The 13,153-nt window shown below is 57.4% G+C and overlaps 5 protein-coding genes across 5 annotated transcripts; 2 read left to right on the top strand and 3 right to left on the bottom strand.

Moving 5' to 3' along the window:
• Nucleotides 1-1,351: 1,351 nt before the first annotated feature.
• CcaverHIS019_0602880 (uncharacterized protein) lies at nt 1,352-2,879 on the bottom strand (the record flags this gene model as incomplete). Its single annotated transcript, XM_060602729.1, has 3 exons — nt 1,352-1,701; nt 1,740-2,504; nt 2,546-2,879. 3 exons carry the CDS (start codon nt 2,877-2,879, stop codon nt 1,352-1,354), a joined length of 1,449 nt encoding a protein of 482 aa, XP_060459094.1.
• Nucleotides 2,880-3,516: 637 nt separating this feature from the next.
• Nucleotides 3,517-5,667, top strand: CcaverHIS019_0602870 (uncharacterized protein; the record flags this gene model as incomplete). Its single annotated transcript, XM_060602728.1, has 2 exons — nt 3,517-4,455; nt 4,486-5,667. 2 exons carry the CDS (start codon nt 3,517-3,519, stop codon nt 5,665-5,667), a joined length of 2,121 nt encoding a protein of 706 aa, XP_060459093.1.
• Nucleotides 5,668-10,038: 4,371 nt separating this feature from the next.
• On the bottom strand, nt 10,039-10,973 carry CcaverHIS019_0602860 (uncharacterized protein; the record flags this gene model as incomplete). The annotated part of the gene is made up of 3 exons (XM_060602727.1): nt 10,039-10,103; nt 10,134-10,884; nt 10,917-10,973. The coding sequence occupies 3 exons, from the start codon at nt 10,971-10,973 to the stop codon at nt 10,039-10,041; spliced, it is 873 nt and encodes a 290-aa protein (XP_060459092.1).
• Nucleotides 10,974-11,543: 570 nt separating this feature from the next.
• CcaverHIS019_0602850 (uncharacterized protein) lies at nt 11,544-12,034 on the bottom strand (the record flags this gene model as incomplete). The annotated part of the gene is made up of 3 exons (XM_060602726.1): nt 11,544-11,582; nt 11,626-11,909; nt 11,953-12,034. 3 exons carry the CDS (start codon nt 12,032-12,034, stop codon nt 11,544-11,546), a joined length of 405 nt encoding a protein of 134 aa, XP_060459091.1.
• A 479-nt stretch (nt 12,035-12,513) lies between these two features.
• Nucleotides 12,514-13,025, top strand: CcaverHIS019_0602840 (uncharacterized protein; the record flags this gene model as incomplete). Its single annotated transcript, XM_060602725.1, has 3 exons — nt 12,514-12,516; nt 12,562-12,767; nt 12,812-13,025. 3 exons carry the CDS (start codon nt 12,514-12,516, stop codon nt 13,023-13,025), a joined length of 423 nt encoding a protein of 140 aa, XP_060459090.1.
• Between the last annotated feature and the right edge of the window lie 128 nt (nt 13,026-13,153).

Raw genomic sequence — 13,153 nt, 5'->3', positions numbered from 1 at the left:
GGTAAATTGGTAGTAGGAGAAGAATACGAGTAAGATTATTAGCATTGAGCGGCGAACAAGTACCTCGTCCCAAATATACCAAAAGACCATGCGCGTCCCATTCTTCTCTTTGGCACTAGAGCAGAGGAACAGGAATATACCGTAAGAAGCAACTATAGATCCCTGATGCTAAGAAGAGCTTTTGGGTACACGTCCCCGTAATGTGTGTTTGGATCTCAGGGATGACTAGTGGCTCGGGTTGAGTAGAGTATGATGATTGGATGAGATTCATGGGTAGAGTAGCAGTAGTGCCTAGTTCCTGGCTTATTCTCGCGGCATGCCACATCTTCTATACATTCTCCTTGATACCAATGACGACAACGGCTCACCACTTTAGCGGCCTTGGCATCAACGGGTTGCAACGGGGATCCCGCTACTGTTTTTAGGCACAGTCGTAGGCACTGCGAATGTCAGACAGCTCAATAGACCCTTGGTAACGACGTCACGAGCTGCAATAAATAAAAAGTTCTACCTAGCGCTACGAGAAGCTTTGGCTCGAGCTCTGGCTCCCTCAGGAGAATGATGCCAGTCATGACATTACCAACATGGGCTCGTCAGGAAGAACTACAACATTCAACATGAGCAGATCAGGAGAGCGACGGGATACCACAAGTGCATCTGGCAATCTGCGCCCTAGGATCGTGTCTTGTTTCAACGCAGATAAAGAATAGGAAAAGGCTAGCCCGGAATAACTTTGTGATGTAGCCGATTGCCGCATTCCCTTTACTAAGCCGCTGCGGAGCTGCGGACACCGCCTTCTTCTATATTCTGCAATCTTGAGGATCGAGGATTGAGGACGAGATATGCACTAAATGCTGGTCCGGCCAAAGTTAAGAGGGACCAAAGTGACGCAATCACTCAACTCCCATCAACTCCCACTTACGCCTCTTGCATCCTTGTACAATCGTGCAATCGAGCCCATGTCACAGGCACCCGCAGCCTCCCCGCATCCCCGCATCCCCACATCCCCACATCCCCACAGTTCATGCCTCACACGGCCTCTAATCGCCCAACTGGCCCACATACCACATCTCCAGACATCACAATCAAGGCAGAATACATCGTCTATCGTCTACATAGCAAGCGCATAAGACGTCGTTAGGTGCTAATGGCCACGGATACAACATGAAGAGGAGGAGGGATATGTGGTGTCGTTGACAGCTCGAGCGCGAGGCAGCCCAACTAGATCGGTTGGCAGAGGCATGCCTCCAAGCTCAAAGCTCAAAGCTCATACGGGTTTGGGCGTCGATCGATGTGGCGCCCAGCGAAGGAAGGGAGGGTTCTTCTAATCGGTTTCCCAACATCCACGCACCTACGCCTGGCGGCGCGGGGAGAAGAGGCGCCCCAGCACCCAGCGGCCAAGAAAGCGAACCACACCGGCGCCCGGCGTCGCATTGACAATGGACGAGATTAGTGGCGTGAGGCCTGCGTGGTGCCGTGCGCGGGGATATCGGTCCTCGATAGCCCGACGGACGCACGAGTACACGAGTGCATCGTCGACGGCAAAGATGCGCGCGAGGAGGCGCAAGCGTGAGGTAAGAACGTCGTCGCCAGCGATTACGTTCTTGGGTCCGAGATCGGCCGCGGCCGCGAGCGCGCGGTCCGTGTCGCTGTCGCCAGAGGACGAGCGCAGTGGCACGGTGAGGCGCGGCGCCATAGGCCCTGTGGTTAGTCGCTTCCGCTGCGGACTGGGTACTCACCAACTGCAATCTCGCATACGTCAATGCCGGCCGGGCCGAGCTCGGTTCGCAGCAGGCGCGCAGTCTCAGCGCGCGCGGCCGCGATCATTTGCGCCGAGTGCGAGAGGCCGTTGAATACATGGCCAGGCTCCGAATCGTCTATCACGCTCGTCGACTCGACGAAGAGCACGCGGCCACGGGTTCGATTGGTGTCTCGAGATGCAGCGAGCATGTCGCCCAGGGCGCGGATGACGGCGATTGGCTCGAGCACCTGCGCACGATAGAGGGCAATGATTGCGTCCTCGTCGGCATGCGCCAGGCCCGAGTCGGTAACCCCCGGAATGAGAGGGTACGGCCGCTGCGACGGCGACAGGGACGTGGGACAAGGCGGAGCATTCTTGCAAGGCGCGAGACTGGTAGACGGCGAGGCGCAAACTATCGCAACCAGGGTGAGGCCATTCTCGCGGCAGTAATGGCGCACAGTGTCGCCCGCGTGAGCGAAGCGCCCGCCTCGCTTGGGCGGCGAAGGCGGGAATGCAGAGTGCGGATAAGTATGGGCGGAGAGATAAGCGTCGCCGCAGTCGTCGATAACGACCGGCACGACTGCGCCGGTGTGATTTGGGTCACGCGTGCGTAGGCGCTTCTGCACGCCTGACCAGGCGAGGAGCAGAGCCGATAACGGGGCCGAGACCGAGGACCCTGCGCTAGGTGCAGCTGCAATAGGCATGAATGGGAACACGGTGTAGCCGCTCTTTGCGAGGCGGAGGGTGAGAGACTGTCCCGATACTAATTGTCAGTGCCTGTGTCAGATTGGACGCGGTACTCACAATCAGCCGCTCCCACAACGACTACCGCGAGACCAGAGCCGGCCGCGATTGGGCGCGAGGCGGAGCGCTCGACGAGTCCAATTGTACTGAGCGCGGTGCGACCATAATCGTTGACGAGGGAGGCGGCCGACTCGATCGAGAGAGAGACGAGTGCAGTCACGTCCTGCGAGAGGCTGAGGAGAGCGCTGGCGGATGAGCGGTGTGGGGAAGGGCCTGACCCTGAGGCGGGGACAAGTGCGAGGGACAACGGGCGGTCGTGAGAACTGGGGTGACCATTATGGTGTCCGTGGTGATGGCTGTGGTGCCTGTGCTTTTCGTTGACGGCAGAGGGCATGGTGTGTGCTAGATGAGGTGTGTTGCAGTGGATGATAAGGTGGGGCGACAAAATGTCGAACGGCCAGTGGTGTTGTTTATGTGCGGTCAGTTTCGCATCGCCCTGTTGGCGTCGGTGATTCTAAGGATGCGGAAGGTCCGGGACTCGGAGACGGATGGGAGGATGGGCGTCGAGAAGTGACAATTTAGGATGGGCAGAATCAACTGCGGTGTGACAGGCGATGTGGGGCCCGGGACGAGGGGCAAACAGAGGAACGGACAGTCGAGGCCTCGTGATGAGGTGAGAAGAGGGCTGCTCGACGACAGAGGGAGAGCGAGTGTGTAGTCACGACAGATTCGGCCGTGCGTTTGGAGTGAGGTGGCGTCGAGGAGTGAGTTGGTGGTGACAAGAGGTAGAATGATGTTGTGTGTGCACGTCCATACCACACGCGCTCTCCTTCCTGCCTTCCTCCCTTTCTTGGTACTCGGTTCCGGGCCTTCCAGGGTAAACTCGGACTATTACAGCCGGGGCTGCCATCTAACATTGCGTTCCCACGCACCTCCAACTCTCCCACGGTACCTCTTGCTCGGACCTCCACTTTAGAGTACTTGCAAGTACATATCGCCACTGAACATTCCATGTCTCCATCAATCACACCATGACCTATCTAGACCCCCTCGTCGGCCTCGGCCCCGACATATTTGGGGAAGTCCTTGCGCTCCTCGACTTGTGTGATATCCTTGCCGCCGAGCTGGTCAGCAACGCGTGGCGCGCCTGTGCAGCCGAGAATGAATCCCGCTTGTGGAGGGGCCTGGCCTACGCTGTTGGAACGGAGCGCGCTGACCTCTACGCGGCCGATGCTCTCGTAGCGACAGGCACATATCCACTCCCAGAGTACGACATGCGCCCAATCGCCACCGATATGAACCAGCTTGCGCCCGGCGACAGAGTTAACTGGCGCTACGTCGTGTCATCGCACTATCGCCACCTCGCATCGTGGGCCCGCGCCCGCAGCACCGTCGAGTGGGTCGCACCGTACCCCAACATCGCGTGGCGGATTAAGAGTGACGCAGAGTCTGGCGTTGTACTCTCCACCTCGCGCATGAGCGGACCGCTCAACGACGACATCGAGGCACCAGGTCTTCTTGTCGTTGATCGGCGCACGAGTCGGGCCCTATGGAGCATTCCTGAACTCCAGGGCTATTCACACCTCGAAGCGGGCGCGGGGTATTTCGCCTTCAACAGGACACGAGAGGATGCTGCGTTCGAGGTGTGGCGTAACGCGGCTGCGCGAGCGCGCTGCACGTTCCCGAAGCAGGGCGTGAGCCACTTCATGGGCAAGTCGCACACAGAAGAGGAGTACGACCCGGCCGACCCATCTTCACCCCTCCCACGAGGACATTACGAGCATTACCTCACGCTGCGCCCACCGAAGCCTGGCCGCGCGTATAGGATGCATGTTGACCGCGAGGGGACCAAGAATGCGGCCCCCGTACTCGCCACGTGCGCCACAACTGCAATCTATATCTGGCACCTCGAGGAGGATATCGAGATGGAGACTATTGAGCGTGGAGCCGACGACCAGGGGTCGCCGAATGTGAGCGGAGTGCGATCGAGCTGACAGCAGTACATTGAGCTCGATGACGACTACGTCTTCGTCTGTGATGATCGGCAGATGCACGTGTATGTGCGTGAGACGCGGGCGCACATTGTCTCCTTCCCGCCCCTCCGCGCGCCACCCCGCAACATCGCGTCCCTAGGCTTTCCTCTCTCCATCACGGATGACTTCAAGGCCATCCCCGATGCCGATCGGCTCCCCGGGGCTGCGCCGGTAGGACGCGCACTCTCGCGCGGTGTTCTACCGACCGAGGCGGCGTTCGATGACGTGATCGAGCGCTCCATCGCCATGATCCCGGACGAACACCGCGAGAATGTCATGTACGGCTTCTCTGCGTGCCACTTCACCTCGCGTGACTTTATCTGCACGACCGAGGGGGGTGGCGTGCTCATCGTGCGCAACTATGCCTCCGTGTTTGCCCAGTGCACACGGATGGAGGAGCTGGTGCCGGCCGAGCTGGAGCCGCCCCTGCTCGACGACCCACAACGGCACGTAGCGGCGGCCGAGCGGGCCAAGCACGTCGCCAACAATTCTATCATTATTGGACTGGGCACGACCGCCAAGCAGCTCACGACGTACCGTGATCACATTGTCGTCGCGACGTCGTTCAACGTCCTCCTCATCGACGGGCGCAAGATCCCCGATATCCCGGGAACTTCAGAATCCTCCAAGGCTACGCAGGAGAACGCCGAGGGGGACAAGCACGATACCGTTGTCTCCGAGATCGACACAGAAAGCGACAAGGTGGCCAGAAGGAGCGCGCGGCTGCCCGTATGGTTGGACGTCACCGAGGACGACGTGGATATGACCGGCGGAGACGAGCGGGACATGATGGACGACGAGGAAGCCGACGACGACGAGAGCGACGACGACATGACCTTCGAGATAGTGCCGGCCGGAGGACACCAGGGCGACGAAGGTGGCAGAGGTGACGGAAGGGACGCAAATCTCAATAAGGAGGCCGGGCCCCCACCCAAGGCCGATGCCCTGACACTCCCCGCCCACGTCCTCCTCGGCAACCACCAGCAGAGCATGAAACTCTCGTCCTGCCTCCAGGCCGACGCGCGCAGCATCTACCTGACATACTGGGCTGCAGGCGAGTTTCCCGGCGGTGCCGTGACGGCGCCAACGGCAGCGGCCCGCGATGGCCTCGGTCTGTGCATCAAGGCGTGGACGTTTGGGGCGTTGTGAGCAGGCGAGCGAGTTGTGGCGAGCGGGTTGTTGCGAGCGAGTTGTGGCGAAGCGAGTGGGAGGCGGCGAGGTCGGGACGTATAGTGTGGGTTGGAGGCGTAGGGACAGAGCGAGGGCGTGGAGAGGACGGTGCGGCTGATGAAAGCACAGGGAGTAGAAGGCTAGGAGCGCGCGTCATGTATCTCGAATTCATGCATACACTTGTCGACAGGGTGTCTCTCGTTGGTTGAACGACGCTGCGAGATTCTTTCCTAGGTTATACCCCACGGCAGTGTTCAGATTATGATATGAATGATGCTGTAGGTTGGTGTGATATTTGTCTGGTTGGATTATCCTGGATTTTTGGAGTGGCATAGCATACCACCGTACATCTCAACCACTCGTTGACGCTAACTACGACGGCTCGGGCTCGTTCCCCATCCACGACATGTTCAACCTAAACTCAAGGACGATGACGAGTCTGTTGATCGTCCGGAGGCTCTCGCGATGAAGATCGGCAGAACGTTCAATGGCTTCTTCAGGAGAGGCGAGGGCGAGATTGAGAATGTGTCTGTGTATCTGTGCGGCTGTCACAGCGGAAATCGACATTGCCAATGACTCGGGTGAGCGGTTGTTGTCCGGTTGCGACGGCCATTCATGAACCATAGGCAGAAGTCGACTAATTTCGGTGATCGCTCCCCGATAGAGGGTAGTGGTGCGAATGAGGTTGTTCTCGGCGTGCAGCTCAGCCGAGCGGAGGGCACGGATAAACCTCTTGGCACTCACCATCGCTTGGTGGATAGTTTGGCGGTCGGAACTCACTGTGCCGCGTGTCCCATTGAATAGGTTCCGTGGGTTCTCCATGAATGGACGAATCTGCCAACGTCTCTGGGCGTCTTGCATTGAGTCCCATGCTGCAGGCGGCCAATCCGCCAGCCTTGCCTCGGGGGCTTCTACAATGGAGAAGCGCCGACCAAAGTCATCAGATGCTCGACGGCGACGAAAGGGACCCCGGTCTTGAGTGCCTGCCAAAGAGCGCCCATTGGAGCCTCCTGCCCTTGCGCCGGGGAACGGAAGGGAACCATGCGTGGCCTGCACCTCCTCGGGTCGTTCCTCTCCGAAACCCACCCCTCGCCTCACCAAGTAGGCCCGCAGTTGCAATCGAGCGTTGTGGGTCTGCAGTCCTTGCCGTTCCAAGCTCTCGTATCGCCGGCGGCGGGCTTGGACTTCTGCATCTGTGGTCCGGAAGCCATGTTGGTGTGCCCTCTCGATGTCGAACTCGGTTGGTTCAACTCCGTCCCGCGCCCTCAAACGTTCGCGGATAACGGCCCGTGTATCATCTGTCAGGACCATCTCCTGGGTGCGGCTCCACGGGGCCTCGATCTCGATGTTTGCGTTCTTTTGTCAGCTAAGGCGCTGCGCCACTCACAGCCTGTTCGCGGTCGGCTGGTAAGGACTCAGATGACTCAGCGAGGTCCCCAATCGCCAGAGAGTTGGAGGAAGACTGATCACCGAGTTCTTGAAAGGCGGTGTTGCTGAACAATATTGGGTCGGGGGTGGCCAAGAAGGGAAGGGCTGAGGAGGGACCCGGGAATGGTGGCGAGTGCTGGCGTCCTGGACTTGGTACTGGAGAAGGGGGGTTTGAGCCAGAGTCAACATTGTCGGTATTAGCCACTGGGGAAGGTGAGGGAACGGGCAGGGAGGGAAGGCTCTCGGGGTCCTTCTGTCAGTGACAACAGCCAGAGACTCACGATGTTGCTTGGATGTGGGTTGGTGTCTCCAATGAACGTGTCGCTCAACGTGTCATCTTCGGCAGGGCCTTGGGGCCCAGTCCAGTGACAGTTGTCCTTCGGGCTCCCCGGCAGCTGGTTCGGGTTGGACATTATGGGGGAACGGTGTATGAAGGAAGGTGTCTTCAACGGGCCCCCAGCAGGTAGCAAGCAGGACAGGGGACTGGGTAACAAGACTGGGGTGAGGAAGTAGCAGAGTATCTCTGGGCAGAGGACTGGAGGAATGGAAAGAGTGTGAAGAGTTAAGATGTAGATTGTGGAGAGGGCATGAGGGATCGGCTGGTTGTTTTAACGCATTTGTGGCGGAATTCATCTCCGCACCCAACGCCACTTTCCTCACCTTGCTTCAGAGTAATGTTTGCCCCAGATAGGCTCAATATGTACAAATAACTACAGTACTACAGTAACATCAAGCACTTCTAAAGTTCATGCAGTCCTATTCCCCGGGCTCCATCGCGCGACCGCAGAAGAAGCAAATTCTCCTCTCACCAATCCAGTACGCGTCACAAGTGTCTGTATCAGCAGCATCTCCGGTGTCAACTCACATTCCCGATTGTTTCCCCTAGCGTTTCCATCGCATTCCACTTTCCAGTCGCTCGCATCTGCGGGACGGAGCGGCCGCGAACCCAACATCAGACCCTGGAAACGATGGTCATTTTCGGGGATCTCTGGAAGCGCCTCTGCTTCGAGCCGTCTCTGCTCGTTGCCGTCAAAGTCTTTCATATGACTGAAGAACATACTCATCCTGGCGATAATGTCTTGGTAGAGCGCATCGTCTGTCGGTCGGCCCTGATCGTCGAATAGAGAAGGCTGTGAATTAGCCTCCAACGAAGGAGACACTCACCTCTGAACTGACCGCGTAATCGTGGTAAATATACGCTGCAACCCGTACGATAGACGCTGGATCGTGGCACTCGCCTCTATGCCCATGCGCCAGGTAAGCATTCTTGAATGCCCTCATCTTGAGCGAAATCGCCTCCCTGCGTGAGAGACTTTTGAAGCTTTGCTCTCTGTTAGCCTGTTCAAGTAGGAATGCTGCCTGAGGCCTTGCTAGGCCAATGATACAGAACCCATACCTGTAGACGCTGGATCCGGATATCGCTAAAGCCGGACCCCGAACGGTTGCGGCGCGGAATACTCCCTGGAATGGTGGGGTCGTTGCTCCGGATGAGGTACGAGGTGGACCTATGGTCACGCCAATCGGTCCAGCCGGGGATGATTGGAGTTAGGGATGGTTTGGCCTCTGGTGGGCTCTGGCGTCAATTTAATCTCGTGCGGACTTGCAGTCTTTGAGGCATTGGAGGCTGAATCATGCCGCGGAATTTGAGCTGCAATACGGCGGGTACGGCGAGCGAGTTTAGGAAGGTCAAGGCGAGAATGAAGCTGCAGGTGTGTGCCGACCGCTTTCAACCCCCAACCCCACTGACTGACGCGGGTAATCAAGGAGTCCGCAGCCTTGGGCTGCTTCGGTCAGGGCAGAGGGAAGGTTCATAACTCACTGAAGGGCAGGCCACTTGGGCAGGTGTATCCAACTGTTCATTCACACAGGCCTGTGTGTACGCCGCATCCCTGCTCGGGGAGGGAGCTGGAGCTGATTCCGTATTGTTGTGGCTGGGATCTCCGCTGTGGTGGTGGATGTCGATATCGGCTGTCTCGGAGGGGCTGGGGTCAATACCTTGAACAGTGGGCGTTGGCTGGGTGTGAGTGGTTTGGTGTCCCTTGGCCGGTGTGGATGAGCGGGGCGGGGATGAGGGTGGCGTGGGCAAATACATGGGCGAGGAAGGTGCTACTGTCAGGGAGGACAGGTGTGGGAGATATAGGGTAGAGGAGGAGGATGAGGAGAGAGTATCTCGCAGCAACAGAGGACACTATAATTTCAATGGTGAGTGGAAGAGTTGTGACGCGGGGGATAATACAGAAGATGAGAGATGGTGAAATGGAAGGATGAGAGATGGATCCTTCTTCGCACCACTCGAGTTGGCGATTTTGGTTTCCCAGACGCTACGAGAAACGTCCTTGGCCTCTACACCATTGACTATTTGCCACTCAATCTCTAAGCTCACGAGGCCACGATCACCACCGCCCGAATTCATACTGTGCAACATACATTCGAACAACGAAGGTGCATGGAAATGAAGTTTTGGCTTATAAACAAGAAAGTTCTCACCATCAACGCCGCTTGGCTCACAAGTGCTCTCTCACGACCACCAAGTCTGATCCTGAGGGATGAGGGACAACCGTGGAGGGTTGTGTAGACTGGAGGCAGGTTGTGCCGGGAAATCGTGGCCCATAGTCACGTTTTGAAGAGGAGGGTCTCAAGTGTTTGGGCAACACTGTTTCTCGTATTCGTGTCTCCGCGGCCTCGACGCCCCGCTCGTAAAGTGTAAGCTGCAGGCCGGAGACTTAAGTCAGTATCACAGAGTCATCTTATGCGCAAGCCAGGCTATCTCTTCCTGGCTTCATTGATTGATGATTCAATCAATATTGCACTCCGAGTGTTTCACACCATATCCAGGGAGTTTCCACTACAGTGTACACAATCTACGGAACACGCGCCTAGGGTCCAATCTTGCGAGTAGTCTAGTCTAGGTAACTCTATGCGCTACATGTCGCCGAGGCAGAAGTAGCAGCGCCACCCCATCCCGGTCCACCTTGCGTAACAGTGGTCTTTTGTCAGCGCGTTCCTTCCAAACTCACAGTCGCGATTAATACCCTTGTGGTTGCCGGGACATTCGCCAATCTCGCGTTCGGGCGTGGAGCTGCGGGTGGAGTAGTAGTCGGTCCTGGCGTGACGAACCTCCTCATCGTTCTCGTCCTCGTCGGACGCCTCGGGTTCTTCAGTCTCTCTAGCCGACAAGGTGTCAGCTTCAAGGTTGGGCTCCGAGTCTAGGTCCTCGACGGGGATGTCACTCGAATGGAGTGAGGTGAGGAGGTCCCCAGTGGCACCGATGAGTCCACAAAGGACCCCGATGCTCTGGTACAGTTCCGGACCTTCTGATCTCTGGGCACGCGCACGAAGGCAGGTGAGATGTCGCCGGGCGAAGCGCAACATGGTCTGCGCCTGAGAAATCCTGTGGTCGCCAGTAACGCTCTCCTCCGGAGGGTGGCGGCGGGTGCTTGCACCGATGTGTTGCCGCACAAGGATGTCAAGGAACTGCAGTAGCTCACTGGGATGCACGTCGGGTTCCATAAGTGGATCCCAGTCGGGAAGGAGACCGCGAAGCGTACGGATCATGATGTTGATATCGTGGCCAGCTGTGGCGGGGACTGGAGGAGGGGAGGGGATGAGAGAAGGTGGGAGAGGTTGGAGGGGAGCTCTGGGGACGGCGCTGCGGGCAGCAACGCGGTCAGGGGTGCTGACTGAGAAGTGCTCCTGGATGCTGAAGCCGAACGGGGGTCTGTCGTTCAGCGTGAAAGTAAAGATGCGATTCTGGTTCTCGCCATTACCCTACTGTCAGCGTGAGGCAAAGTAAGACGTACAGCCTGGCGTCGTGCGCGGAGCTCGGCGGCAAGAGTGGTTTCGGCGTCACGGGACATTGATGAGTTTGTGGGCCAGGCGGAAAGGGGTTTAGTCACCGCTAGGGGGAACAAGGCAAGAACAAGGCCAAGAAGTTGGGACAAGTGATTGGGAGAATGAGGATTGTGATGACGAGTTGCGAGTCAGCAATGTGTGGTAGTTTGGGTCTCGCACCACTGCCACCAGCTTGAATTGAGACCATCTCATGACTCGACTCCACGGTTCACTAAGGTCAGGGTTCCGCAATCGACACTTTGCGGGCCGGTCAAGACCCCAAAGTGAAGGTGGACCGCTGCGCATGTTCATCGGTTCGAAATCGGTGGAAATCGGTGGGAGAGTGCTGGAAGCGAGGGAGGTAAGGAGGCAGAGGAACGTGTTGGTTAGTGGTGAGGCTGTGCGCATGTTCGTCGCCAGCAGCCTTGTGGTGCCATAGGCGTTTCGGCCGCAATCGCGGCCTCAGTCGACATCAGTTGACAATCCAGTCACCCACCACTTTGAGAAATTGTGTAGTGGTACAGAGTATAATGCATCGCCACACGGCGTGGTACAATGGAGAAGAGCGAAAACGAACGAAGAGGGGGGTTGGGCGCTTACGCGTCCTGCGAAGCCTTGCCGGCCTTGCCCTTGGTCTGGGGTCAGCTTGGTTCTCGGCGCTGGGTATATGTCACTAACCTTCTGGGGCAGGAGCTCGGTGAGGATGTTGGGGAGGACACCGCCCTGCGAGATGACGACGTTACCAAGGAGCTTGTTCAACTCCTCGTCGTTGCGGACGGCGAGCTGCAGGTGACGAGGCACAATACGCGACTTCTTGTTGTCACGCGCGGCGTTACCAGCGAGCTCGAGGATCTCGGCGGCGAGGTACTCAAGGACGGCGGCCAAGTAGACGGGCGCGCCCGAACCGATACGCTGCGCATAGTTGCCGCGCTTGAGGAGACGGTGGATACGGCCGACGGGGACTGGAGTGAGCGGAGCTCTTAAGGAGAGGAAGGAAGGACTCACACTGAAGACCGGCCTTGGTTGAACGGGTACGCGACTTGGTCTCGCCGCCAGACTTGCCACCAGACTTGCCACCGGACGACATTGTTGCTAGAGTGTAGGTTGGGGGGTTGTGGGTGGTGAAGGTGAGGTAGTGATGGTGACTCGAGAGTTGAACTGGGGGCAATGAAACAAGAGATGCATGTATCAAGTCGATTACTTATAGTCTCCGAGCACAATGACGCGTGACGCACAGGGCAATATTGTTTACATGAATGAAATAAAACGTACGTATGTAAAAATGTTACTATTGGTTGATAATTAAAAGCAGATCATCGGATCAGATCAGGAGAATGAGGGGAGGAGTGTAAACAAACTTGTCACTTCTCTCCCCCTTTCAACCCACAGACCGAGGAATGCTAAACAACCAGTGGAACTCCAAGGTAGGATGTGGATGTGACAATGCCATAAGAAGGGACAACGCGTCGCATCATCAACTCGACTTCTTCCTTCAACCCACACTTTGACAACCGTCAAACCGCACCTCTCTACCTTCACCACCCCACCCCTTCTACCAGAGCAACCATGGTGAGTTTACACTTGCACTTGGTATTCTTTCAACCCTAACTCCAGCCTCCCAAGTCTGCTGTCGCTTCCAAGGCTCCCGCCTCGCAGGCCTCCAAGGCTCCCGCCGCCGCTTCCAAGGCACCTGCTAAGGCCGCCAAGACCTCGTCCACGGCTAAGGAGGGTGGTAAGAAGCGCACAAAGAAGCGTGTCGAGTCGTACTCTTCGTACATCTACCGCGTTCTCAAGCAGGTCCACCCCGACACTGGTATCTCGTGAGTCTGTTTTTTGTCTGTACACTGCACCTCTCTAACTCCAGCAACAAGGCCATGGCCATCCTCAACTCGTTCGTCGCGGACATCTTTGAGCGCATCGCCACCGAGGCCTCAAAGCTTGCGTCTTACAACCACCGCAGCACCATCTCCTCTCGCGAGATCCAGACTGCCGTTCGTCTCATCCTGCCCGGAGAGCTGTCAAAGCACGCCATTTCTGAGGGTACGAAGGCTGTTACCAAGTTCCAGTCGTCCAAGTAGGCGATACAGACACCCCTTCACTCTTCACCCTTCACTGCCTTCGGGCCCTGTTTTCGCTTTAGCCCTTCTCCCATTGAAGATGTATGTATGATGTGTTTGTGTGCAGACGTCGCGTGTCGGGTTTGTGG

The sequence above is a fragment of the Cutaneotrichosporon cavernicola genome (assembly GCF_030864355.1).
Source record: "Cutaneotrichosporon cavernicola HIS019 DNA, chromosome: 6".
NCBI classification, from domain to species: Eukaryota; Fungi; Basidiomycota; class Tremellomycetes; order Trichosporonales; family Trichosporonaceae; genus Cutaneotrichosporon; species Cutaneotrichosporon cavernicola.
The sequence above is the reverse complement of the archived record's forward strand: the minus strand, read 5'-3'. Positions and strand labels throughout refer to the sequence as shown.